At 63.0% G+C, this 25,748-nt stretch overlaps 1 protein-coding gene across 2 annotated transcripts; it reads right to left on the bottom strand.

Annotated features, from left to right (window-relative positions):
- Nucleotides 1-1,198: 1,198 nt before the first annotated feature.
- CSPG4 (chondroitin sulfate proteoglycan 4) lies at nucleotides 1,199-21,302 on the bottom strand. Of its 2 annotated transcripts, none has more exons than XM_040569797.1 (10): nucleotides 21,121-21,302; nucleotides 12,390-12,553; nucleotides 8,030-11,599; nucleotides 7,318-7,797; nucleotides 6,885-7,061; nucleotides 5,026-5,224; nucleotides 4,775-4,906; nucleotides 4,528-4,682; nucleotides 4,074-4,257; nucleotides 1,199-3,689 (listed from the first exon to the last, which is right to left on the bottom strand). In XM_040569797.1, exons 1-10 carry the CDS (start codon nucleotides 21,215-21,217, stop codon nucleotides 1,798-1,800), a joined length of 7,050 nt encoding a protein of 2,349 aa, XP_040425731.1. In that variant the 5' UTR covers nucleotides 21,218-21,302; the 3' UTR covers nucleotides 1,199-1,797. The 2 variants fall into 2 exon arrangements, with proteins under 2 accessions (XP_040425731.1, XP_040425730.1); XM_040569796.1 differs by lacking the exon at nucleotides 21,121-21,302 and adding an exon at nucleotides 16,344-16,864.
- Nucleotides 21,303-25,748: the final 4,446 nt, after the last annotated feature.

Genomic DNA, 25,748 nt, shown 5'->3' with positions numbered 1-25,748 from the left:
CGGAGGGCTCCGGGCACCCTGGGGTGCCGGGTTCGGCTCTGAAGGGTGCCGGGCCCCGGAAGCGGGGATGGAGCCCAGCCAGGAATGGAGCCTCCCGTCCCTTAAATCCCTGCGCCTGCATGGGAGGTTCCCAAAGCCACCCGAGCCGATCTGCCCTGGGTGGTGTTGAAAGAAACCTGTTTGGCTTGGTGTTTTTTCGCCTTTCAATAGGTGTCTGAAATCCAGCCCGTGTAACCGGGCTGCGACTGATCTCCTCGCCCGGCCTGCTGCCCCAGCTCCTGCCCCCAGGGGTCCCACGGGGGGCAGCTGGAAGCTCCCTGGTGCCCCGCAGAGCCAGGTGGGCACCCACAACCAGGATCCTCGGACCCAGGCGGGCTGCTCGGGGTGCAGGAGGTGGCACCGTGGCCAAGGGACACCGGCTCTCAGCCCCTTGGTGGCTCTGCACTGGGTGGTGCTCTGCGGGGGATTTGCTGCCAGCACAGCCTGGCCCCACAGAAGTGCGCTCAGCGCTGGCGTCTTGCAGGTTGCTGCCTGTCCTCTCGTGACCCCAGGAAGCGGATATTTCCCGGCAGCGGGGAGTAAAACCACCGGCCTTTAAAATAACCCACTTTGCTCCTCAAAGTAGGCCACGTTCCCTCTATCGAGTCTCCTCGGGGTGTGCTGCTTCGGCAAGGAGATGGGGGCTGCTGCAAGCAGCCAGGAGGGGCATGGAGCAGGAGGGAGGGCAGGGAGGGCCGGCAGGGGTTTTGGGGAGCAGCAGGTGGGTCAGGGCTGGGGCATGCGGGGATGGAGCTGTGACGGCTGCAGGATGGCAAATAGCGGGTCATAAATGCAGCTGGGCAAAGGGCTGGTCCTACAAACGTCCCGGCTTTGCGGCCCCAGAGTGATTTGTCTGGGATGGAAGGGGATTTGGGACATCCCGGGGGCGTTTCAGCCTCGCCGCAGCATGCTGAGAGCAGGAGGTGCCCCGCCAGGAGGCCCTCGGCTGCAGCCCCGCGGGGTGTTTTTGTTGGGCCCCATCCTGAGCCCAGCACTCAGTTTTTCCTCGGATAATTTCTATTTAAGCGTTCAGGCCGTCAGCCCGGGGAAAAGTTGAGCCAGAGCCCGGGGCTTGGCCTGCCACCTCCAAATGTTGCTCTGCAGCTCGCCAGGCTTGGCAAGGAGCGGCGCTGGGAGGGAGGCGGCTAGGGCAGACCGATTTTGGGATGCCCCTCGGGAAAAGGCACTTTATTCCCTGCACTTCTGCCATCCTGGCGTATACAGTGGGAAAACATGTCAGGTCCCGTGTCCTGCTCTTCTTTCCGGCTTCCAAGCCTTTTTTTCCAAGTGGGTGGGGACCCCTTGGAGTCCCTCGGCGTTGGCCACGGGGTTTTTCCGAGCCTCTGCTCCAGTGCCTCAGCCCGCCTAGCCCTGGGGGATTTGGGCAGCTTCATCCCAAGCCTGACTCAGTGCAAGCCGCTCGTCATCCTCCCTCTCGCGCCCAGAGCTGCTCGCCCGCGCCGGGCCCCCCCACTTCCCCCCAGCACCCTTGGGTGTCCCCGGCGAGCACCCCAGCGCTGCGCCGGACTTTTGCCCCCCCTCCCCTCTTGCAGTGCCCCCCTGCCCAAAGCTGTCTGGAGATTCGGGGCTCCTGGGTGGGCCACGCCGGCAGCCCCCCCATCCCCAGGGTCCTCCTGCACCCACGCGGTGCCGGCTCCCAGGGAGGAGGAGGCGAGCCAGAAGGAGGCAGCGGTGATGGTGATGCTCTGGGGTGGTCTGGGGGGGTCCGGCCGCTTGTGCCCCCCACGCCTGAGCCCCTCACACCCAGTACTGGTTGTTTTTCAAGGCGGGATTGGATGTCCGGCAGTACTGGAGGAGCTCGGGGTCTGGTGGCACCCCAGGACCCGTGCCCTGAGGCGGGGGACCCGCGCCCTTGCCCTCCAGGGAGTTGACAGTCGTTAGGGGGATGCCTTGGTTGGGGTCCGTCCTCCGGAAGGTCTCCTGCTCCGGCACAGCCCCGTTCTTCGCCTTGGAGGACGGGGTGCCCTGCACGTGGTGCTTGCCCGTCTTGTTGCGCTTGTGCAGGTAGAAGAGCAGCGGCAGGATGAGGGCCAGCAGCAGGAGGATGAGGCAGATGGGGATGATGATGCTGAACATGTTGGCCTCGATGAAGCTGAGGAAGGTGCCCCCCTCCACGGGGCTGGGGCTGGCGGTGGCCCCGGGGCCCGGCCAGGCGCTGGGAGGCACCATGCCCACCTCGCTGGCGTTGGGGCCGCTCCGCGCTGTGCCCTGGGGCCACGGCACCGGGGACGACGGCGCTGGCGGGGCCACAAGTAGGGTGACACCGTAGGCTTTCGAGGCGTTGTAGGGCTCGGTGATGTACTCCAGGGCTGCCAGCGCTGGTGGCACACCGGCAGCCGCCACCTCGAAGAGGAAGCTGTCACTCTGCGGGTGCTGGCGGGTGTCCCCGGCGTCCAGCACCTCCAGCCCCACCAGCCCCTGCTCCAGCTCCCTCTGGCTGAAGGTCTCGATCGGGCTTGGGGGCTGCCCTGGGTCCACCGAGACCCTCACGAGCCGGCAGCTGTGGGGCGACCCGCGGATCCTGAAGACCGGCACGCTCTTGGTGCGGTTGGCCAGCTCGCTCGCGTCGAGGATGCGGGTGTCCAGGAGGGCTGTGGTGCCCCGTGGCCACACGCTCCCCGGCCGAGCCGTCACCAGGGCGCGGACGGTGACGTTCACTTCCCCGCTCCTGTTCACTCCCCGCGATGTGGCGAGGAACTGGAAGCTGTCCTGGGGAGAGGTGAGCTGGGTGAAGGTAAAAGTCACCTCCCCGTGGTCCAGCTGCGCCTGCGAGAAGCCCTGCGCCGGCTTTTGGTTGACCAGCACCTGGCCAAACCTCGGGTCCCTGGTGATCCTGTACAGGGCATCGCCCTCCCCCGGGAGGTGCTGGGGGGTCAGGGTGGCCCTGTTCACCTCCTGGGGCACCTCCAGTGGCACCGGGCTCGCTGCAGGCAGCACCACGACTTCCAGCGAGGTCAGGGCGGCCAGGTGGTGGCCGTCAGACAGGCTCAGGGCTAAGGACTCGGGGACACTGCTGCTGGTGGTGGTGACGAACACCACGTGGCCGGCGTTGATGTCTGCTTGGGTGAAGCGCTCGATGGCCACCTGAGGGTTGTGTGCGTTGGCCAGGTGGCCAGCGAGGGGTCTCTGGAGCAGGGTGTAGACCACGTCCTCTGGGGAGCCCTCCAGCTCGGCCACGTCCAGGTACTCCCGGGACAAGGTCACGGTGGAGCCGTGCAGGACCTGCAGTGCTCGGCGCTGCTTCACCACCCGTGGTGGCTTCCCGCCGCCGCCGCTCACCGTGATGTTGAAAGCTTCAGAGATGAGCGCCCCGTGGCGGGGAGGACGGAGGGACTGCTGCGCCTGGGGCCGGAGCCAAGCCTGGAACTGGAAGCGGTCTTCAGAGGCAGTGTCCCCGCCGTGGGTGTAGGCCAGGCGCCCGGCGGCCAGGTCTGACTGCAGGAAGAAGGGCTGCGGCTGCCCCAGCACCACGCCGGCCACCGAGAGCTGCCCGCGGAGAGGCAGCCCCGTCACCAGGAAGACGACATCGTGCGCGGCCCTCTCGGGGACCGAGACTTGGCTCAGGAGGTTGGACGCGTCCAGCAGCGAGGTGCCAATCTCTGCCCGCTCAGCCCTGGCGAGCCGGAGGCCTGGGAGAAGGAGGGAAAACCCAAAGCGGCATCAGAAACGGAGGGATGTGAAGAAACGGAGAGGGATGGAGGAGGAAAATAGGATTGATGAGGCTGGCAAGACAACAGGAGGAAGGCACTGCGTGGATAGGGCCAGCAAAGGATGGACGTGGTTTGTCAGATGTCGGTGTGGTATCAGAGCTCATGCTTGGAGGGAGCATGGGAAGTTGTACAATTGTGCTTTTCCTTCAGACAAACAGCCTCTCCTGACGTTTGCACAATCCCCCCCTCCCTGCCCAAGTGAGAGCATTGTGCAAACCTCAGGAGAACTTGTTTGTCCCTTGCTTCTCCTCCAGCCACACTCCGCACCACCCCCCGGGCTGATTTTTCCTTTTTTTTTTTTACCTGCATTTCTCCATAACTGAGTCGAGCGCTGGGGACAATTCGCCTCGAATGATATCAGCACGAGCAGGATGAAGGAGTCAGAGATGGAGGTCGGAGCCACCACGCGGAAGCGGATGGCGTCCTGGGCGAGCCAGAAGGGCTCCTGTGGCATCTCGTGCTGGTAGAAGATCATCCCGCCGTCCACCTAGGAGGGGAGAAAGCTCGCTCATTTCTGCTTAATGGCAAAATAACCCCAGCGGATGATGCCGTGATGCCATGACCCATCTCATTTCTGGCTGCCGTGGTGTGACTCACTGCTGGTGCCAGTGCTGGAGCCGGTGTGGGCACCGTGGGGACTTGGTTTGGCTCCACCAAGGAGGCACCTTTCTGGCAGGAGCTTTCCACCCAGCAAATGGGGTGGGACCCCCGAGCTGTGGGGCTGATGGAGGGTCTCCTGGAGGAGGCGAGACCTCACCTGGGCTTGGGTAAAGTTCCTGACTTCGTCCCCGCGGGCGGTGCGCAGCCGGCCAAGGCGCGGGGCTTGCTCGATGCTGTAGTAGAGGGCCGTGGGGCTGGCAGGGCTGCTGCTCACCGCCTGCAGGTTCTCACTCGTGAGGGGTTGCAGAGCACCTGGAAAACATGCCGGGGGGGACATCAACCCTGCCCCTCTGCCCCCAGAGCAGCCCGGCTGCCGGGACCCCCACGCGCTGCCCCCTACCCACCTGGGCAGAGGGTGAGGCTCTGCTTCTTGGCCAGGCTGAGCTCCTCGCCCTGCGCCCTGACGAGGAAGAAGTGCCCAGGGGACAGGTTCTCGCCGTCCCACAGGTCGAAGGCGAAGCCTCCATCCAGGGGCCCTGCAGAAAGTGCGGAGCTGGGGCACGGGGCAGCCCCCTAACCTGGCACGAGGGGGACCTCGGTGCCACAGGGCTTGGGGACAGGTGTGGTGCCAGGGGATGCCTCGTCCTGGCCGTACCTTGGTGCACAAAGAGGACGAGGCCGCTGTCGATTTGCGCCTGGGTGAAGCGCCGCACCTCCACGCTGGGCGCCGGCCTCAGCACCACCTTGCCATTGACTGGGGGCTGGATGGAGAAGGTGACCTCCGCCGCCGGGCTGTCCTCGTCCTCGGCACGCAGGGTCTGGGGGCCGATGGTGGCCGTGGCACCTTTCCGCAGCTGGGGGACAGGGAGAGGCTGTAACCCCCCCGGGGGCACCCCGGCCATCCCCAGCCCGTCCCTGAGTGCTGGTGCCTTGCACCAGGAGGCATGTCTGCGCCACACAAGGGCTCCTTGTGCATCTGCTGGGCAAAGCACCCGTGCCCTGGCCTCCTCCCAAGCCCTGCATCACCCCGTGCCCATGTTTCCCAGCACGTACAGGGTGCGTGCTGCCCGTGCCGCCCCGCAGCCGGCCGTGCCACCCATGTCCAGGGACACTGCCACCATGATCCCACAGCACCTGCCTTCCCCAAGGGGCTTTTCAGTCCCTGGGGCTCCTTCTGCTGGGGCTGCAGGGGGATGAAGGTGAGCAGGAGGCAGCACTATGCCCCGTTCCTAATCCCCTGCCCCATCCCTGTCCCGCAGACACCAGGATTAGGATTATTCCTGCGATGTCAGGTCCTGCACGCCCTCCCCAGAGCCAGCTGCGTCGGGTTAGCTTAGCTGTTTTCCTCACTTTCCAGCTGGCCGATCCCCAAACATTTCTTGAGTGGGTGTGGGTGCCGGCAGTGAAATCAAATCCATCAGCAGCCCCCGCGGGACTGGGGGAGAGAGGCCGGGAAGCGCAGCTTTGGGGAGGCGGGATGGGGGAAGCGCTGCGCGGGGGCAGCCTTGCTGAGCGGGGCCGAGCACACCGAGCCCCACATCCGCTCTGAATTATTAAAGCTGCACTCCTGCCCTCCTTTTCTGGCTTATTATGTCTGCTCACACTCCGTGTCACCTCTGCGCTCTGGGAGAGCTGGCGTGGAGGCAGCGAAACGGCGCCGGCAGCACGGCAGCGCGGCGCAGAGGGCAGCAGAAACCTCCCTTGGTGGCATCCAGCCACCCTCCTGGCAGGAGGGACCGCAGCGCGCGGGGCCTGATCCTGCCCGTGTGGACTCTGCACCCTGCCACTGGTGTGCGTGCAGCAGGGGAAGCTTTGTGCAATCTCCGTGCCGGGCCCGGGCTGACCTTTAAACGCTGAAGTCATCTCTCTGGGAGCACAAACACACGCGCGGCCCCTCCTGCACGCTGCTTGCTTTGTCCTGCGCAGGACAAACCTGTGCTTCTGGGTGTATTTTTTATTATTATTATTATTATTTTTCCTGTCTTTTGATGGTTTTATAGTGGTTGGGAGGGAAGGTAGAGCTTCTCTGAGTGACCGTGCTGCTGGGCTGGCTGCGAGGCAGAGGAGGGGTTAACCCAACCCTGCAGGGGTTTGGGCACAGCTGGGGCAGAGCAGGGCTCAGTGCCCTACAAAAGGGATTTGCTGCAGGGGGGGCTGCCTTTGCTGGGCTGGGGGGGGCTTTGGGGTCGAGGGCAGCATGGGCAGACCATGGGCTGGCTGCGGATGGGGACCCCAAACTTTGCAGGGCAGCCCCTCCCCGCCTTCCTTTGGGGTATCCCTGCTGGGGTGGGAGAGGGGGGGCTAGGGCGCAGGGCGTGAGGAGCGGTGAGAAACCCGCCTGAACCCCGCTGCGTGAGCCAGCCGCCAGCAGCACCCGCAGCGAGGCGATGCTCCCACCTTGTGGACAGCTTCAGCATCGCCGGGGGAGGAGGAAGAGGAGGAGTGGGAGTGGGAGAAGCCCTTCCAAGGCCGGCCCCCGCCCCTGTTTACCGGTGCCCCCCCGCAGCGCCTTACCTGCAGCCCGGCGTTGATGCGCAGCCGGGGCCCCGCCGTGCGCCGGGGCGCGATGGCCACGAAGATGGTGCGGGGCTGGCTCTGCCGGCCGCTGTCGGAGGCGTTGGCCACCAGGGTGAAGCTGTCGGCCCGAGCCCGGGCCACGTCCTGCCTGTATTGGACCTCCTGGTTCTCCACCTGCGGGGCAGGGGCTGGCTGAAGGGCCCGGCTGTGGGGCGCGGGCGGGGACAGCCCTTGGGCACGGCCCCGGCACCACGATAGGGAGAGGGGCTGGCACCGGTGCTCTGCACGCATCCCCTCCCCGTGGCCCCCAGCTTTGGGTTTGGGCTTTCCCCCCACCACACCAGACCTGGATGGGGTGAACCTGCCACCCTAAAACCCTCCATCCCAGGGGCAGCCCCCCTGCAGCATCCCGGTGGCCCCAGCCCCGTACCTCGCTCCAGGTGAAGCTCTGCAGCCTCCCCTCCTCGGGCCGCTTGGTGTTCAGGAGGGTGCCGAAGCGGGGGGGCTCCAGCACCCTGAACTCCACGCCACGAGCCACGAAGTAGTCACTGGGGATGTTGAGGACGGCCGTGGAGAGGATGGCGGAGCCTCCTCCCGGCACCGTGATGTTGCCGACGTCCAGGGGGATGGTGGCGGGGAGCACGCTGAGGCTCACTGCCACCCCCTCCAGGGGGTCTGCCCCCCCCGCTGTGACATCCACGACGAAGTGGTCCCGCTCCTCCTCCGGCTTGGAGTGCAGGTAGAGGACTTGTCCGCTGTTGATGTCCTCCTGGGTGAAGGACTGCACGGGGTCGAGGCTGGGTGGCTCGTCCGAGTCCCGGCCGTGCTGAACCATCACCAGGAAGCCGGAGGCCGGGGGGCTGCTCACCAGGTAGACGATGTCCTGGGGGGGGATCTCTTCATGGGCCACCTGGGAGCATGGGGGAGGCACGGTGTGAGTGTGGGGCCGACATTTGCCAGGGGTTGTTCTGAGGGTCATGGCAAAGCCAGACCTGGGCTCTGCCCCTGGGCAAAGCCTGGCGCGGGCACAAATCCTTTGGTCATTGCAGGTGGGTGTTAAATAGCCCCCCCCCCCCCCCCAAGTCTGGTGTCCGGGGAGGTGATGTGGGTTTTGGGGAACAAGCAGAGAGGGGGATACTCACCAGTAAGTGCTCCTGCTTGATCTCAGCTGCCTCCCCCTGGAAGACATGTATCTCCTTGTTGTTGACAACGTGCAGGGGGCTTGGGTGGGTGTCCAGGAAGATGGTGATGGCCAGCGTGTCCTCCACCGCCACCTCGTTTGCTTCCACGGTGAACTGGAGCTCATCCCGGGCGTTCCTGCTCCCGTTGTGGCGGTAGGAGACCTCTCCTGCCAGCAGGTCCCTCTGGGAGAAAGCCATAACCGGCTGCCCCCCTCTAAGCACGGCCCCCCACCTCGGCGGGGCGGTGATCAGGAACCGTATCTCCTCGTCTGACCTGATGTCCATGTTGGTCTCCAGGCTGAGGACGGAGGCATCGATGCTCCCCTGGCTCCCCTGGGGGATGGCAAGGCCGGTGTTGTTGACTATCTTGATGTAGGGCTCTGATGCCTGCACTTCCAGGAGGGCCGTGGTCTGGTGGAGGCCGTCTGAGACCTGCAGCTGGATCCAGCCCCGGTCAGCCCCGGAATGGACAAAGAGGATCTTCTTCTTCCTCAGGTCATCCTGGGTGAACCGATAGAGCTGGTGGCTTCTGTCGTCGACGGACACGATGCTGCCAAACAAGATGTCCCTCCTGGCCAGCACCAGCTGCACATCGGAGAAGCCCGAGTCCTTGTCGGTGAAGGCAATGTCGTCCGTTGTCAGCAGGTGCTGCCCGTTGCGCACCACGTTGAACACCTTGCTCACCGCCCGGACGGGGGTATGGTCGTTGACAGGCTGGATGGAGACCCTGAAAACCCCTCTCACCTCCTCCGCCTCAGGCTCGGTGCTGCCCTCGCCCTGCCTGGTGGCTACGAAGGGGATGTCGTCCTCCAGCGTCTCGGAGTCATCGTGCTGGTACAGCAGCCGGCGGTGCAGGATGTCGTCGTTGGTGAACTCCGTGATCTCCTCGCCGGACGCCCTGCCAAGGGACGCGGCCCACGCCAGCCTCCCGTGGGCTGGCCCCTCGATCACTTCGTAGAGGTAGTCCATGCTGTTCAGGCTCTGCACGAACAGGTGGTCCTTGGAGATGACAGCCTGGCCCCCCTCCGGCACCGTCAGCAGGACGTTGGTCAGGTCTGGCGCGTCAGGGTCCCCCCCGATGCTGATGGGGTAGGTGTACACGGGAGAGTGCTGTTCACCGGCGCGCACGTGGAACTGGAAGGCGTCCTCAGCTTGCTGGGAGTTCCTGACGGTCGCGCTGTAGCTCAGGCGGTTTCTTTGCAGGTCCTCCTGGGTGAATGCGAAGCCCTCGGTCAGCCTGCTGCCCAGCAGCTCCAGGTTTCCCTTCCTGGGGGCCTGGATGATCACATAGCGGAAAGGGACCGGGGCAGAGTTTGGGTCTTCCAGCATCGCCTCCAGCTCCTTGCTGGTGATGTTTTTGTGCCGCTTGTTCTTCATCTGGAGGGGGACCATGGTCTTCATCTTAATGGTGGCTCTTTTAATGCTTATGAGAAAAGTGTTGTTTGGCAAGACCTTCTGGCCCACCTGGACGTCAAATCGTAGCTTCTCCACGACATCCTCCAGCCGGTGCTCTGGATCTGTGCTGAAATACTGGATGCGCCCTTGCTCCAGGTCTTGCTGCTGGAAGGACTCGACTCTTTTCCACTCCCCTCCCGTGCTCCCCTGTTTCTGGACCTCGCCATACCTGAGGGGCTCCGTGAGGCTGTACAGGATGGACACCCGTTGCTTCACGGCGTTTGTCTCGGCGGACAGGTTGGCTGTGGAAATGCGCGCAGCCCCTCCTTGGGAGACGGAGAGGCCGGTGTTGTTGCGCAGGCGGATGTTGGGCTCTATGGCCAGGATCCTCAGGGTGGCAACGGGGCTCGGGACGGAGCCGTCGCTCACCTGGAAGGTGAGCTGCAAGTCTGTCCCGCTCTGGTGCACATAGACTACGTTGCCTGCTTCCAGGTCCCTGCAGGAGAACTCCTCGATGGGCACGCCAGGCTGGAAGTCGTACTCCACGTAGCCCTCGTCCAGCCGCTGGCTGCCGTGCAGTTGGAACTCGAGGTCGTCACAGGAGGTGTCGTCGTCCAGCACCTGCAGGGTGTCCGTGCTCAGGTGCCTCCGCGTGTGTGTCAGGATGGTCATCTGGTTCCCGTGGGGGAAGATCACCTGCGGGGCGTCGTTGGTGGGGCTGACCATGATGGGCAGCACGTACTTCTGCCCCTGCCGCAGGCACTCGGGGACGCCCTGCTGGGCGGCCACTGTCACCTCCAGCACCAGCTGGTCCATGGGTGCTTCGGAGCCATCATGGGTGTACCGGACTTTCCGATTCACGACGTCCAGCAAGGTGAACTTCTTCCTGCTCCTGGACCCGGGGACGTCCAGCTCCAGCTGGCCGTGCCGAGGGTCGCCGGCGAGGGTAAAGAGGATTTGGGATGGACGGATGTTTGCAAGGCTCAAGTCGACCGTCGGCTGGACATGTTTCCACTCCAGATAGGCCGTGCCCCCTTCAGAGAGGACGAGGGGGCTGACATGCAGCAGCCTGCTGATGTTGGCCAAGGCGGGTGGGAAGCTGCTGTCCGGCCGGCACGCTTCCACCGCTGGCCAGGTGTCCGGCGGAGGGGAGGTGGGCGCCTCGTCCTGCTCGTACGCCTCCTCGTAGTCCTCATAGTCATGGTCCGACTTCCCACAGCCAGCCACGATGTTCTTCGTCAGCACAGCATCCTGCAGGCTCTTCCTCTGCAGGTTTATCCGCAGGTCCTCCAAGCAGCCAACAAAGGAAGTGTTGCTCATGGTGCCCGCCGATGTGAAGGCAAGGCGGTGCGCTCTCAGCCCTTGCAAGGCCTTTTCGTTCAGCCCTCCGATGAAGAGGTTTCCCCGAAGGTCCAGGTAGTTGTTGATGCCCCGGTTGGACGTGGAGGAGGCATAGTAGTCGATCAGGATCTCAAGCTTGTGGGTGCCTGTGTAGACCTTGACGTAGTGCTGCTGCTTGTCGCTGATGAAGACGTTGTTGTGCAGGACGACAACGCCGTTCCCTTTGTTGACAAAGCCCCTCAGGCGCCCGTTGGAGACCTCCAGGTAGAAGAAGTCATCCTCTGTGCCCGCGTGGTAGATGAGGGGTGCGTGGGTGACGTCTGTGGTGACCACAAACTCGACGGTCCCTTCCTCCCTCGCGTCCCACGTGGGGAACGCCACGTACGACTGTGGCCCCAGGAACCCGAAGGGGTCCTCGGGCTCGGCAGAGAACTGCATGCTGCAGCCTTCCTGCACCTCATGGAAGACCTTGGAGCTGCCATCGGAGGACAGCGGGGAGAGGACATCCAGGCCGTTGAACGTCACTGAGTGGAGGCAGCCTCTGAAGGGTGAGCTGGCCCCAGCGAGGTAGGGCAGGTTGAGGCCGCCGGTGCCACCGGCGTAGAGGCCGTACTGAATGTCCAGCTCCCGGACGGGCCCCGGGATGTCCACGGAGCTGTTGAAGAGGCCGTCGATGGTCAGCGTCATCCTGCCGTCCTCCACCAGCAGCTCCACATCGTGCACCGCCAGGTTGTCCAGCTGCAGCTCCACTGGCGACTGCAGCGTCACCTCCTCCGAGCCCAGCCGCAGCCTGGCCTTGGGGGAAGGAAACCAAGCGGGGTCAGCACCTGGGCTCGTGCACAGCACCCTCCTGACGAAGCGTGGACCCATCCCTGGGGTTTTAGGAATGCTGTGGCCCCTCTGCTCACTGCCACGTGCCCTGCCCTGCTCTGGCCCTGTGTGCTCCTCCATCTCCCAGCCCCTTCCCCACAGCCTGGGCTGCTCCCAGCCCCGCCAGCCGTCAGCCTGGGGACTGGCAGGGGAAATAGCAGGCTTGCATGTGTCCGCTCTATAATCCAGAAATGGGGTGGGCACCGTCCCCACGAGCAGCAGCCCGGAGCCTCCCTAAGTAGAGGGTTGGCCAGCGGGCCCTGAGACACGCGCTCTGCCTTGTGGAGCTCCGGCCAGCTGCTTGCTGGTGCTCAGATGTGGTCCGTGGCCCAGCCCAGCACCTTCCGGGGAAGCAGGGATGTGTTCCTTGGATGCTCCCTGCTTTTTTTCCTCTTTGGTGGGCACCAGCCTCGTGTAACCACAAGAGGAAATTTTGTTCTTCTGTCCCGCTCCCTTCCCACACCCCAGCTGCGCTCGGCCTGCGGTGGGATGGGGGCGTTGGGTGGAGACCTCTCATTTCTCTGGTCCTCTTGGCCCATCCCTTCCCCAACCCCTCGCACTCCAGGGTGCTCAGTGCCATGTCTGAGCATGCAATGAGCACAGGGTGCTGGCATCAGGGTGTCCAAGATGCTTCCCATGGCCGAGCTTCCCTACCTGGGGGCTGTTTCCCTGTCTTTAATATCCCCGAAGGGACTCGGGGAGCTGCGGTACCAACCTGCAGGGTGCCGGCTCGCAGCTGCAGCAGGAGGTGGTCGGGCTGCCCGGCAGCCAGGAAGAGCAGCCCGCTGCCCTGGCTGGTGTAGAGCTGGAGCCGCAGCCGCACTGTGCGCGAGGCGTCCGCCAGCGGCATCTCCACGTAGCTGTCCCCGAAAAAAGAGGCTGCGGAGTGGGGAAAGGAGAGAGTCAGGCAGGGAAAGACACCCTCAGCCCTGGCCATGTGGGTGCTGTGAGCCTTCAGCCCCCTTCCCAGACCCCTTCCCTCGCCGGGCTGCGCGTTTGGGAGCTGCATTCTCCAGCGCCGGCCACGCGATGGGGCCCGAAGGCTGCAGCCTCCAGCCTCCCCTTGAACACGTGCAGGGAGGTGTGCTGTTAGCCTAGGGAGTCCTGTCCATTTCGGACACCCCCGTGCCCCTCGGGAGGAATGGGAAACCTTGCCATGCAAATCCTCTCCCCGCTCAGCACCGTTCTCAAACAGCTCCCCGTAGCGTCGAACTGCTGCTAAGGTTTGCCCCGGAGGCAGCGGCTCTGACAGATCCGGAGGAATAAATGCGTGCAGTGCGTGTGTGCAATCCATATGTGGATGTGGGAGCGTGCTCGGCTGGAGCTGCCGCTGGAAGGCGTTCAGCACCCAGCGTATGCGAGCCCTCAGCAGACTCAGCACAATGGCATGCGGTCGGGAGACCAGGGACTGTGTCACAGGGCGCTGGCAGGAGGAAAAGCACGAGGTAACCACAGCATGGCACAGCTTAATTTTACAGCGGTGGTGCTTGCTCACTGGCTAAATGCATGTGTGTGCACTGCACCCGTGTGCAGAGCACATGCTGGATGTGGCCCCGCGCCGCGGCACTCCCTGCACCGTTAGCTCCGTGCCTGCGGGATGAAGCATTAACTCTGTCGAGACCTGTAGGATGTAAAAGTCTGGGGAGGATGTGCTGGGAGGGGGGGAACTCATGTTTTCAGGCCACGCTCTGTGAGGTTTAGGCGACTTTTTGTGCTTTTTTGGTCAGGCTGTGCCCTGTGGAGGGATGCTCCTCTGGGCTCTCCATGGAGCGTCTCCAGTCTGAGCGATTTGGGGACAGCCGAGCGGCCTCAGAACTTGCAGCCCTACTTGCCCAGACGCCAAATCCCACCTCTGAGGGCAGAGGAAGGGCCTCAGCTTTCTGCTGGGGTCCGGGAGAGCAGTGAGGGCATTGCAAGGAGCCTTACCCCACCCGCGCCGGGCAGGGCGGGAATGGCAGCATGGAAATATCCAACGCCCGCTTTAACGGCCAGCCGCTCGCTCAGGGTTGCCAGCACGTCTTACTCAAGCCTGCTCATTTCCTGGTCCTTGTGCATGCCGTTGGCAAGTGTCACTTTGGCTTCCTCGTCCTCCTCACCCGAGCCAGTGACTCCCGGAGCCTTGCTGTCCTCTCCCGACCTGCTCCCTCCCGCTGCTGGTCTCTGCAAAACCAGCCCGATGGCCCTTCTGGCACCACGCTGGACGCAGCACATTGCAAAAGGCTTTTCCCTCTCCCTGCACAGGCATGGGACGCAGGCACGCACGCCCGCATTGCATTTGGGCCCCAGGAGACCTCGCCTGCACATTCCGTGCTGGCTCCCACCGAGCTTTCCCCCATGTGCGTGCATGGCTCCAGCTCCCACCGAGCCTTTGCTTTTGTGGCTTCCCCTAGCCCAACAAACGTGGCTTTCAGATGTTGCTGAAAAACAGCGCAAGGCTGCCAAAAGCGCCGATGCCCAGGGGAGGGATGCTGCTTGCCAGGGAGGGGACCCTTGCCCCGTTGCAGAAGGCGCTGGGATTTTTCTTCGGCAGCAGAGCGATGTGAGTTACTGCTGTTTGTCTTCAAACCTTGTTGCAGCACCCCTCTGCTACACAGCCCGGCCAGGAGGTGCTCGAAGGCAGCTCTCACGTCTTGCAGCAGGCTGTCAGGACCGTGGTTTAAAGCCGAGGGTGACAAATGTGCCGTCTTGTCCCCAGAAGGGGATGCCCCGGCTGGCCCTTGCACCCCACATGGAGAGAAGCAAATCCTCGCATCCGGGGGCAAGCCCTTGGCCGCCCCGTTCCCCCCCGGCTAAAAATAATTCCCGTTTCCAGCTGCAGGGTCCCGCAGGAAATCGCTGCCCTGCGCCTCGCCAGCCCCATAGAAAGGCGGCTGCGGAGGCGAGTGGAGCCCCCGTCACAGTTTCCGAGCAGCCGGCCAGCAGCCAGCAGATTATAGGCTGCACTGTCTTTTTATTTCTTTTTTCTTTTTTTCTTTTTTTTTTTTTTTTTTCATTGAAAATAACAAGGAGGAAAGCCAAAAGCCAGGCTCTGAGCAAACCCCGGGCGTGCTCCGCTCCTCTGGGGCCAGGCGAACAAGCAAGGGCTCTGTGCGCATTGGGCGCCCGCCCCAGCCGCCGGCCACGCGCCGGGTCTGGGATGCCCTGGCCTGCTTCCCCCTGCCTCGTCCCCTTTCCATCGAAAACACAGCTGCTTGGGCCCCTCCGGCTGTTTTCTAGTGCCTGGGGACGGCGCTGGGACAAGCAGTGCTTGTGGCAGGGGGACACACACCCTTCCCCTGTGCCTGGGGTGTTGGGGACCGCGTCCCCGCTGGGAAGGATGCTGAGGACGAGTGGAGGAAAACCTGCCCAGAGGAAGGCAGGCTGGCTGCTCAACAAGGCTTCATTCAGGCTGCCCGAGCAGGAAGGGGCCGTGCGCCCGCCTGTGTTTGCAGGGAGGGGACTGGAATTCGTTAAAGCAACCTTTTAATTGCACCCCCAGCTCCAGGGCGGGGGCCGGGGGTGCCTCGTGCGCGCACACCCCACCTGAAAGGCTCTCTGTGTCCTCAGCCCTTCCCTGCCCCGGCCTTCCTGGGGTGGAAAATCAGGTGTGGAGCGAGGGCTCCTTGTCCCCATCAACAGCCCGGTGTTTGTGCTTCGCCCCGAACAAGCGGCCCCTGTGTGCCGGGGCTGGCGAGCCCCTCGCTGGCAGCCGCTACTCCGGGACGCCCCAGCCTGGTGCATTCCTCCTCCGCAGCGTCAGTGGGCTCCCAGGCACTCGGGGCCAGGGCTTTGGTGACTTTATAAGGCAGCGGGCTCACCCAGCCCTCCTGCCTCCGCCGTGGGTGGCCCCCGGCTTCGTCCTCCCCGGGAGCTGCGGGATGGGGCTGGGGACAAGAGGGGGCTCGGCGGGAGGAAGAGGTCCCCGCCTGCCCTGCGCCTCTGATGGGCTTTTCGGAGAAAGGCTGCATTATGCTCCACATTCCCTTCGTTTTACGGCGTGGTTTTATTTATGGCCGGGGAAGGAAATGAGCAGCCTGCGAGGCGGGCTAAGGCAAACACAGCCAGTGCGCAGAGGCCCCGGGGTTTGGCTGGGGCTCGGCTGGGAGCAGGGGGCCCCAAAGCCCCCTCTGGGGATGTGTGGCGGGGGCTGGGGGCTGCTGGCTGCAGGGCTGACGAGACCCCAGATGGGTACAGCGGGGAAATCCCCATGCAACAGGGTTGGGCGGCATGGGAGCTGGCCCTGAGCATCCAAGCTCGATGGGGACCTCGGGGATGTCCTGCAGCAAGTTTTTGGGGCAGCTGGAGGAGCTGCTGCCTCATTTCCCCTCCCTGCTGGCACCGGTGAGAGCCTGTGGCATGGAGGAAGGCTTTTCCTCCTCATCCCTGCTCCTGTGTTTTCTCCTGCAGGCTGCGAGCACGGCTCCCATGGCCTCGTGCCAGGGCCGTGCGCACTTCCCAAACCCTGCTGCAGCTGGACCAGGGAGCGGGGCTCTGCTCCTCGCTCCCGCCCTCACTTTCCAAGCGCAGCAGGGATTGCTGGAAAGCAGAGAGCAGAGCCGCCTCTGATAACGCTGCTGGCTGCGGAGGAGCCTCGCCACCCCCTTTTTTTGGCCGCTGGAGGAGACCCCCAGGGAAGAGGCACCGTGCTCTCCCCTGCACGTCCTGCTCGCCCCACAGCACCCGCCCCTACCTCCACGAGAGCCTCCGCCTGTGTTTGTTGCTGCAGTTCCTTCCCAGCTGCTCTCCCTCTCTGCCTCCCCGCTCTCCTGCCCTGGCTCCCGCACAAAAATGCCTTTCTGCAGCCCACAGACTTCGGGGTCAGGCGCAGCCATGGCCCCCGCTCGGCCCGCACGGCCCCGGCAGGAGGAAGGCGGCGCAGCGCTTTGCTGTGAAATGGGTCCAGCAGCCTTGGCCGCAGGCTCGCCACTCCAGCCCTCGCTTCCCCAGCATAATTTTGCCATGATTCAAGCAGCCCAAGTGCTGCTGGCATTCCTTGCACTGCCCTGCCCTGCATGGAGCCACCGAGGGGAGGGCAAGGCGCTGGCATCTGCCCCTGCAGCACTGCCACGGTGCCGGGAACCCCCAAAAATTGCCAGGGTGCTCTGCCAGCACTGCCCCTTTGGGGACATGTGTGCAGCTGGAAGAGCACACCCTGCACATGTGTTAAACATCCTGGTGGCTGGGGCGCAGCGTGACATCGTGGGTCACACCTGGGGATGAGCATCCGTGCGTCCGGCACATGGGGAGGGGGCTGCCCACCCCTGCCGCACCCCCCAGACTGGAGCAGGGAGGCCGGGATGGGGAGGCTTTAATTCTGTGTGCTAACGGATCCGGAGGGATGCGGGGAGGCAGCCCGAGCTGGAAGAGGTGCTTGGAGGTTTTGCTCTGGGAGGAGAACGGGGGGGAGAAAGTGGGAGGATTTGGGGAGGCCAGCGGCTAAATGGGGCTTTTGTGACGGCCCCGGCAGCGTGACTCAGGCTCGCTGCATCTCCCGCTGCCAGGAGAAGTTGGCCTGGAAATTTTGTATCAGCCCCAGAGGACGTGGTTTCCAAACCATCCCAAGATGGGTTTTGTTCTTTCTTTCTTCCCCTCTCCTCACTCTCTCGAGCTGCCTCTCGCCTTCTGGCAGCCAACTTTTCCCAACTCCACCCTGCTCGCGGTGAGCTCCGTGCTGGGGCTCCAGCTGCCCGGCCAGTCCCTTTATCTGGGAGCGGGGACACGGCCCCATATCTGGGCACGGGGACACGGCCCCGCACCCTGACCTGCCCCCGGGGGCAGCGGAGCCGGGCGCCCCTTTTGAAGAGGCTCCCGAGCATCCATCCAGGACGGGCTGGATGTTACCAGAGCGATGCGCGGCTGCAAACAAACAGCCCGGCCGCCGCTGGAGAGCTTCCCGGCAGCCGCTTCCCAGCCTGGCGTGGGACGGATCGGCCTCGGAGCGCCAGGACAACGGGGATGCACCAGCCAAATTCAGGGCTGGGGGGGGAGAGGAGCTCCAGAGGAGCAAACGTGCGGGCGCACAGCGGGGAGATGCCAAAGCTGTGCCAGCAGCGACCTGCCGGGTTTAATTTCCCCATCCAGCGCACCCAGGAAAGGGATTTGGGGTGGTCTGGCTGTACCAGAGCAGCTGAAATCTTTCCTCTCCCCTTTCTCATGCTGTCAGGGGCCCCCTCCCCACCCTGCCCTCCCACCCCAACCTGGGATTTCTCAGCCCCACGCCTTTCCCATCTCTGAGAAACAAGCCGAGGGCTGGTGTTTATAGAGAAAATAAACGCCTGCCCGCCCGCCCTCTATTTATAGCTGGGAGCACATACGTGGGGAAAGGGCTGGCGGCGCGGGGAGGCGTGAGCAGGTCCCCCCGGGGCAGGAGGCTGTTCTCAGCCACAGCTACCGCTGGCCAAAACTCGGCTCCGGCAGCCTCGTGTTCCCCGCTTCCCAGAGGAAATGACCCCCAGGACCCTCGGGTTTCTGTGGGATGGGACACGACATCTCTGATATCCCAAGGCAGATGTCTATGTGGGAAGAGCTCTGCTCTGAAAATGTGCGGAATTGGGCTTATTTTCCCCAAAACCAAAAATAATAAAAGAGAGGCGTCTTGACCAAAGAGATGGGATGAGGCAAAACAACCTTTGCCCGCACGGTTTCCCCTTCAAACTGTTGGCTGGCTGTGGGAGGTGTGCATGGCACCATGCGGCCGGGAGGAAAAACAACCGCCAGAAAAACAAGATTTGGGCAAAAGCAGCATGGGACGTTCCCGGTGCCCATCCCTCCCTGACTCACGGCCCATAAAGGCTCCTTTAATAACCCTCGAGTCACGGCAACGCACAGGCCCTCGACGCGGTGGCACTGGATGAATGCGGCTTTCATTTCCCCGGGGTTGGCGGGCACGTGCTGGGACCGGCCACCTTGAGGCCGGGTGGTTTTCCCCGTGGCTTTCTCTGCTGTTTTTAGCAGTGCCCGCCCTTCCCCAGCGTGCTTGCTGTCTGCTACCGGCTGTCTGTCCGGCTGTCAGGCAGCCAAGAGCAACCGCCGAGCGCGGCGCGGTTCCCCGGGGCACTGTGCCGTGTGCCCAAGGGCGCGGAGCCCTCGGACACCCTGCATGGATGCTCCCATTTCAGTGCTGCTCCCTGCACAAGCTGCTTGGTGTCCGGGGATGTTGGGGCCATGTTTGGTAAGCACAGGCCTGGCCAAAAATCCACCTGTGTGAAAGCAGCTTGGTAACTAGTGGCTTTTTTTTTTTTGAGGCTGCTTTCTTCTGGGCTTCCATTTTCTCTGGGGGCTGTGCGTTAACTGAAAGCCTCCGTCCTCATGCAGACTTTCCAGGAGCAGCGCAGAGGAACATCTGCTTCGGGAGGAGGGAAGCTCTCCCACTGCTCCTGGTCTGAGCTCTCCCCTTCCCTTCGCCCTGTGCCAGCCACGGGGATGGGCACGGTGGCGATGGGAAGGTTTTGGGGCATGGTTTGGGGATGAGGAGCCTCTCGTTCCACATCTCCAGGAGGTATGCAGACACAGGGCAGTCTCGGGCACATGGGCACGGCTCCAACCCGAGCTGAGGAGCTTTCCCAGTGGAAAGCTGGGGGCTGAGGAAAGCCACAAGCCTGCTGACGCCAGGGGAGTCCCGAAAAGGAGCGAAGCGGAGCCTGGTGCCTGCAGGCGCATGGGAAGGGCTGCGCCGTGGCCAAGCTGTGCTTGGGGCCTAATTTAGACACACGTCCTCCGCCGAAGCCCATGAGGCCGTGTTCCTGGGCAGCCTGCAACCTGACGTTAGTTCCTCCGGGCTGAGGTTAACCCCGAGCTGCGATCTTGGAGGAATGCGCTTATTATACATTTGCCTGCAGCCCTCCGCTGCTAAATATAAGAGTGAGACAAGAATATTCCTCCCCGATTCCCACGATACCAGTTTGCATTCCCCCTCTGTCAGACTTTTTCCTGTCCGTTCCCATCAGCTGGAAACTTTTCCAGCTGCCCGGAGCCGTGACCTCAAAGCACGCGGTGCCCTCGCTGAGCGTCGGAGCAAGGAGAGGCCAGGTCTCCGAGTATGGGGGTGACATCCACGGGTGGCAGGCAGGTGACAGAGCTGGCCCAGGGATGGACATGGGATGCATTTTGCCCTTCCTCCAGCACCCTTCCCAGGAAGCTCCCGGCCCCACCGAGTCCCCAGCACGAGGACTGGGGGACTCGTTTTTTGGTGGCCTTGCTGGAGGACCAGGCGCTTTTTCCTCTCTAAGCACTTTGCCAAAGTTTCACGCTCCGATGTCAGGAGGAGAAACTTTCTGGTGTTTTTCCTTTTTCAAATACAGCTGATGGGCACAGGCTGCCCATTTCGGGCTGGGCACGGCAGGAAATTGGTGCAAAACCTCTTCCCCTTCTCAGCCCCAAGGGCCTGTGCTAGCAGATGTCCTCTGCCCCCTGGAGCCGCGCCCTGGCCTCAGGTGGTATCTGGGGGCAAACCTCTGGGTTTTGGCAGTGCCAATTAAAGCCATGCCTGCTCTTTGTCCATGCTCAAGCCTGGCAGTGGCCTCCCAGTGATTTTGGGATGCCACAGGGGTGTCTGCACCTCCGAAGGGTGCCAGGGCAGCCCCTGCAGTTCTCCCGCGCACAGGAGCAGGCGAGAGCCCCACGGGGTGGAAGCCCTGTCCAGGACCTAAAGGTCAGCACTGGAAGGAAGAAGAGCACTCTGTTCATTAACAAAGGGATTCTTTCCACTCAGCTTGCCAGGCATCCTAATATTTTGGTGCATGAAGGAAAGAAGGAACAAGCCTGGAGGGAGAGGAGCGAGTCCTGGGAGGCCACCTGCTCCCCGGGGAGGAAACGGGGATGGCAGAGCGAGGTGCCCCAGGGCTGCTCTCTGCTTTTGGGCACGTTGGGAGGACTCATCCCTGGGGTGGCCGGACCCCACCACGGTCCCCCTGCTGTCCCTCGTGCCCCCCAACACCGCCAGCCCCCCAGCGACTGCTCCCACCCTGCTGTGGGGTGCCCAGAGCCATGCGCTCAGACCTTGTGGTGCAAGGCAAGCCCCGTGCCCCATGCTGGGTTCTGCGCCCACCTCGGCGCACAGGATGGACAGACAGATAGACAGAGCAGAGCCAGGAGGTGAAGCATGCCCTGGTGAAGCTGCTCAGCTCCCTCCTCACCGCTTAGCACCGCTAAGACGCACGGGCCCCATCCCACCCAGCACCCTTGGGAAAGCAGCCGGCAGGACATGGGCGTGCAGCTCCCCGGGAGACACGGGGCACAGCAGCCCTGCCGAGCAGCCCCAGCAGCTCATCCTCCAGCGGGACAGGCTGCAAACACCCTGCCCAAAACCAGGCAGCTCTTTGGCCTCCAGGAGGGCACCCAGGGGTGCTCACACCGGGTCCCCTTCCCTCCCAGCCCAGCCAGCCCCGCGCTCTGCCCTGCACCTCCACCGCCGAGCGTCCCCCTGTCCCTCGCTGCTCCAGCAGCAGGGTGGTGGGACGGGGGCTTACCTCCGCCCGGGGGTCCCGCATGGAGGGGACCGTGCTGGCAGGCCAGCAGCAGCAGCAGCAGCAGCAGCAGCGTGGCAGGGCCGCCTCGGGTGCCCATGGTGCCTCCCGGCCGGAGCAGCCTCTGGCAGCGCCCGCTTCCAGCCGAGGGCTGCCGCTACTACTATATTTAATAAAGTGCAGCGAGGGAGGGACCTGCGGCTTCTCCCGCCTGTCAGAAAGGAGGAATTCGCTCGGATTACAAATTTTCCCTCTTAAAGGGCTAGTGGCCTCCCGCTCCCTGACCCACCCTGCTCTCAAAGCACCCTTGTTCCCGCTGGGGCGACGCATGGGGAGGAGCAGCGGTGCTTGTCCTGAGGGTGCCCAGGCTGCGGGGCGAAGCGGGGTGCTCCTGGGTGCTCTCTGTCCACTGCAACGCCTCCTGCCCACTGCTGCCCGCAGGAGGGTCTCTCTGAGGGTCCTACAACAGGGTTAGGGCCATCAGGGTGATGCTCAGCTTGTGGGATGCAGGGCGGAATGGCTCGGGAAAAGGGCTTCATGGTTTCTCCCCGGGCATCCACCTTCCCTGGGGCCAAGCCAATGATGCACACATCTGGGAGAGCTCGAACCCATTTGGTGACAGCATGTCCCCACCCTGTGAGCCCTCACCCTGCTCTGGCTTGCGTTGGAGCCCCTCTCTCCATCTCCCCAAACCTGCTCCTGGCTTCCCGCTGAGCCCTTGTGCAGCACAAGTCTCCTTCCTCTCAGACGTCAATATTTCAGGTCCCCTTCCCCCCGAGACACCTTTTGCTGATGGATTACGCACAGCTTGTTCCCTGCTGGTTTATTTCTAACCTCTTTAGGGCCCGTGGTGTGACTTTGCTGTCTTTGGCAGCATTTGCAACACCTTCCGGCTCAGAGTCTTCTCCAGACGTAATTAATGTGTTGTTTACTCTTGCTTTCAGATCATTAATAAAGACATTAAATAAACCTGGGATGTGCCATTCTCTCACTGACTATTTATGAATAATTGTCAGGGGCTCGGTAAGTTCATTAGCTAATTCTATTTAGTCTGTGGGTTACATATTAGCCAGACTTGCTGATTTGTACAGATTCAATTTTGCCAAGTATTCCCCTTCCTGCCTTTTATCTCCGGCTCTGCCAGGAGCTCTGCCTCGCTTCGCTTCCCCTCCGTCCCCGGCTTTCCCCCCCAGTTTTTGGGACTGATGGAGGGACGACATGCTCAGGGCTCATCCACCGCCATTGGTACTCATGGCCAGCTCCAGGCCGCATCCCTCCGAGCCCTTCTTGTCCCCTTCCCCAGCCAGCATGTGGCGGAGGCGATGGCACAGCCGGTGCAGGGTGGCTCTGGGGAAGCGGTACCCAGCGGGGTCGGGGCGCTGGGGGACCCAACCCACGCGATGCTCGGGCAGGGCAGGGGCACCCAGCGGGGTCCCAGCTTCTGTCCTTGCCACGGAGCCCCGAGCTCGCACCGTGCAGGGCTGTAGCAGGGAATAAAGCCCTGCTGAGCCGGCTGCAGGGGGAGAGCAGCGAGCGGTGCTTGGAGCGCGCCGCCGGCCCTTGGCCGGGGTGTCCCATCCGGTGCTGGCAGCAGAGAGCGCATTCAGCAATGCTGCTGGGATTTAGCTGCTCAGCAGCTGCCTTCCCAAGCGCTCCCACGATTTAATAGGAACCAAACCACGGAGTTTGGGTCCGACCTGGCCACAAGGATGTCAGGATGGGGGCTGCTGGAGGGGCCTGGGGTGCTGCACGGTGCCAGCTGCGGGCACCTCCCCGCCGTGCAGCATGGCCACAGTCCCATTGGCCCAGGAGTAGGACATCAACGAGGGTTTTTTTGACCCAGGCCAGGAATATTTCTGCTACCTGCTCAGAGAGAAAGCGATGGGAAGTTTGCAACATCTGGGCAGATGTGCAAGGGTTTGGGTGGGGGGCTCCCCCAGGGACTGGGGCACATCTTGCAGGCTTGCTCCATGAGGCTGACGGCTCCCATCTCAGGGCGAGGGAGGTGGGCGAGGAAAAGGGTGCTGTGGGGATCTGAGGACTGTGGGGCTTGGAAGCCGTGTTGGTCAGAAACAGCTCCCCAGAGAATTTCAGGGCCCCGAGAGCACCCTGAGGTGCTAATTGTCCTGATCAACCCCATGTGTGGTCTCACCTGTGCATGTGTTTAAGCTCAGGTGCCTTCAACCTTTGTTCCTCTTCACCAGGGGCAGGTGTGCTGTAGCTCTGGGCTGTGTCCTGCACATCTCAGGTGCTGTGCGATGGGGTCCTGCCTGCAGGGGAGGTGCCTGGGCTGGGGAGTGGTGCCTGCTACTGGCTTTTGAGCCTTGTCCTGCAGTGCCTCACCGTTGGAGGGTCAGGATGGGGCTCAGGAGCTGCCTGCAGCATGGTGAGTAAACGCCTCCTGTCAGTGGTTTGGCACTGCCTTGGGATGTTCTCCCATGTGTGCACCGGCATGGGGGCTTGTTTTGAAGCCCCAAAAAGGCACTGAGCTGGAGTGACCCCCAGCAGCTGTGCTGGGTGATGGGGCAGAAAGCCTCCTGGTTTCCTTGTGGTTTGTGCATGGGGCTGAGTGTGAGATGGGCTGTATCCGCACCGCTGGGGTTGGGAGTGCTGCGGGTGTACTTCTCCTTGAGTAAAACGCTTTGCTCTTCCCCAAGCACCGAACACATCACTCCCAGCACTAAAAAGGAAATCGATAAAGCCCATTTATTTTTAGCCTGGATTTGGGGTGCTTTGGAAGAGGAGCTGAGCTGTGCTGTGGTGCCAGCAGGCTCAGGGACCTCTCCAGGAGGCGTCCAAATTCTCACCCTGGGTGAGAATTTGACCCATCTATTCCTGGGGAGCTGCTCCAGGGGGGGAAGCCCCTCCTTGCCCCAAGCACCAGCAAGCCCACGGCCTGCTAAAGCCCTTCCTAAGGGCCTGGGGGGGCTCTGGGCTGGGGGGGGAGCCGCTGCTTGGAGGCACCGAGGAAGAGGAGGGTGCTGGTGCCGTCCCCATGCCGGCGCCCAGGAGGTGGCACCAGCGCGCCGCGGCTGCGGGGACAGGAGCTGGGGACCCCCCAGCCGAGGTGGGCAGGGGGCTGCAGCAGGCGGGGGGCGTCCCTGCGGCTTGTCCCGGGGGGAGGTGGCCCCTCCTGGCCCGGCTTAGCCGGGGAGGGCGGGGGAGGGAACACGGACTCCCTGCTGCGGCACCCATCTGCCTTCGGCGGGATGAGGAAGGTGCTTCTCACCCAGCTGGTGAAATCAGCAGGGGGAAAGGTGTAGGGAGGTGGTGGCACGGAGATTTCTGGGCTCTGAGAAGACCCTTCCCCATGCTGCATTCGTTCATTCTATCAAACCCAGCTGGAAAGCAGCGTTTGGGATTTCCACCTCTGGGTCCTGGTGGCCGTAAATTCCCCCAAAATTTATGGGGCAGAGTAGCTGGGATTTCTCGTGCGCTGGGGCTAAAAATCCCCAGCTTTTAACCGAAAGCTAATATTCTCTTTCCAGCTGTTAATTCCGAGAGCTGGGGTGTAAATTAAACCTTCAGGCTTGCCATAATGATCACAAGAGTGGGACAAATGGCGTTTTTCTTCCCTAGCTCAGGAGGGGCAGCTCCTGGCTGGGGGACCCTTCTTGTGTCTTACCCCCAGAGCAGTGCTCAGCATCCTGCTGAGAGGCACGGCACCTCTGCACCCTTGGGTTTGCCCAGTTTGGCCAGAATTTGGTGCCTGATGGGGAAGTCTCCCAAGGCAGAGCGCGGTTCTAGTGGTGCTCGCCCCGTTGTGATTTGTGTGGGTTACCCCCAGGCTCTGTGTGCTGGAGCCGGTGCCTTGCATGGGGCACGGAGGAGGGAGAGGGCCCTGGATCAGCAGCTGCCAGCTGGAAAAATGACAGAATTCAGCCAGGGGAAAAATGCTATTTTGTGAGACAGTGCCACAAACAAACGGAGAATAAAGGCAAATTAAAACCGATAAAAGTGCCTTGGCGGTGTCCCCTTTAAGCATCATATATTTTTATCTTGCTCTGGTTTTATTTGCCGGAAAGGGAAACGTAAAGGCAGCAACATTCAATTAAACCTGCCCGTCAGCGGGAGGCTCCGTGCCAGGCAATGCGGGGGGCTGGAGCTGAGCACGGTGCCCGGGGGTGGCACACGGGGTGGCACGGGCGGCTCGTGCGCCTCGCCTGCCGCTGTCTCATGGCACGCGATGGGGTTTGGGAGGCTGTGCTAATTGCCATAGTAACGAGAGCCTCGCTCCTGGCAGCATCTCCTTCCTCTGGTGGGCTCCTCGAGGACATGCTCATGTCTCCAGCCTCTTCCCATCAGCTCCTCGGTGCGCCCCATGCCACCGACCCACCTGCTAGCTTCCCGGGGGACCCCGGTTGGGTAACTCGAGGGAGGCTTCTGCCTTATTCCCCGGCAGGCACTCATCAGCTGAGCCAGTGCTGGGGGGGTACCGGGGTCTGCTTACCCCTGAGGAGCTCCACCAGCATCCGGAGCCCCCAGCCAGGGTGGGCTGTGAGCATGGCACGTGGGGCTGCTGGCACCGCAGGGGTGTGCCTGGGGGCTCCCAAAAGCGGTGCCACCATCACGGGTGATTCTGGAGGCACATCACACTTCTTAATTCTTCCTCAGAACATCGTTATTCTTAT

The sequence above is a fragment of the Cygnus olor genome, chromosome 11 (genome assembly GCF_009769625.2).
Source record: "Cygnus olor isolate bCygOlo1 chromosome 11, bCygOlo1.pri.v2, whole genome shotgun sequence".
Taxonomy (NCBI): domain Eukaryota; kingdom Metazoa; phylum Chordata; class Aves; order Anseriformes; family Anatidae; genus Cygnus; species Cygnus olor.
Note: the sequence above shows the minus strand (reverse complement) of the source record. Positions and strands in the feature narration are given on the sequence as shown.

What these genes read in the sequence shown, in the direction of transcription:
- CSPG4 (XM_040569796.1), bottom strand. Translation starts at nt 16,614, where the DNA reads ATGGCAAAATTATGCTGGGGAAGCGAGGGCTGGAGTGGCGAGCCTGCG. An exon ending in AGGCGGAGGCTCTCGTGGAG is followed by an intron (nt 12,554 to 16,343) that starts GTAGGGGCGGGT and finishes CCCACTCCGCAG; the next exon opens with CCTCTTTTTTCGGGGACAGC. An exon ending in TGCGAGCCGGCACCCTGCAG is followed by an intron (nt 11,600 to 12,389) that starts GTTGGTACCGCA and finishes CCTTCCCCCAAG; the next exon opens with GCCAGGCTGCGGCTGGGCTC.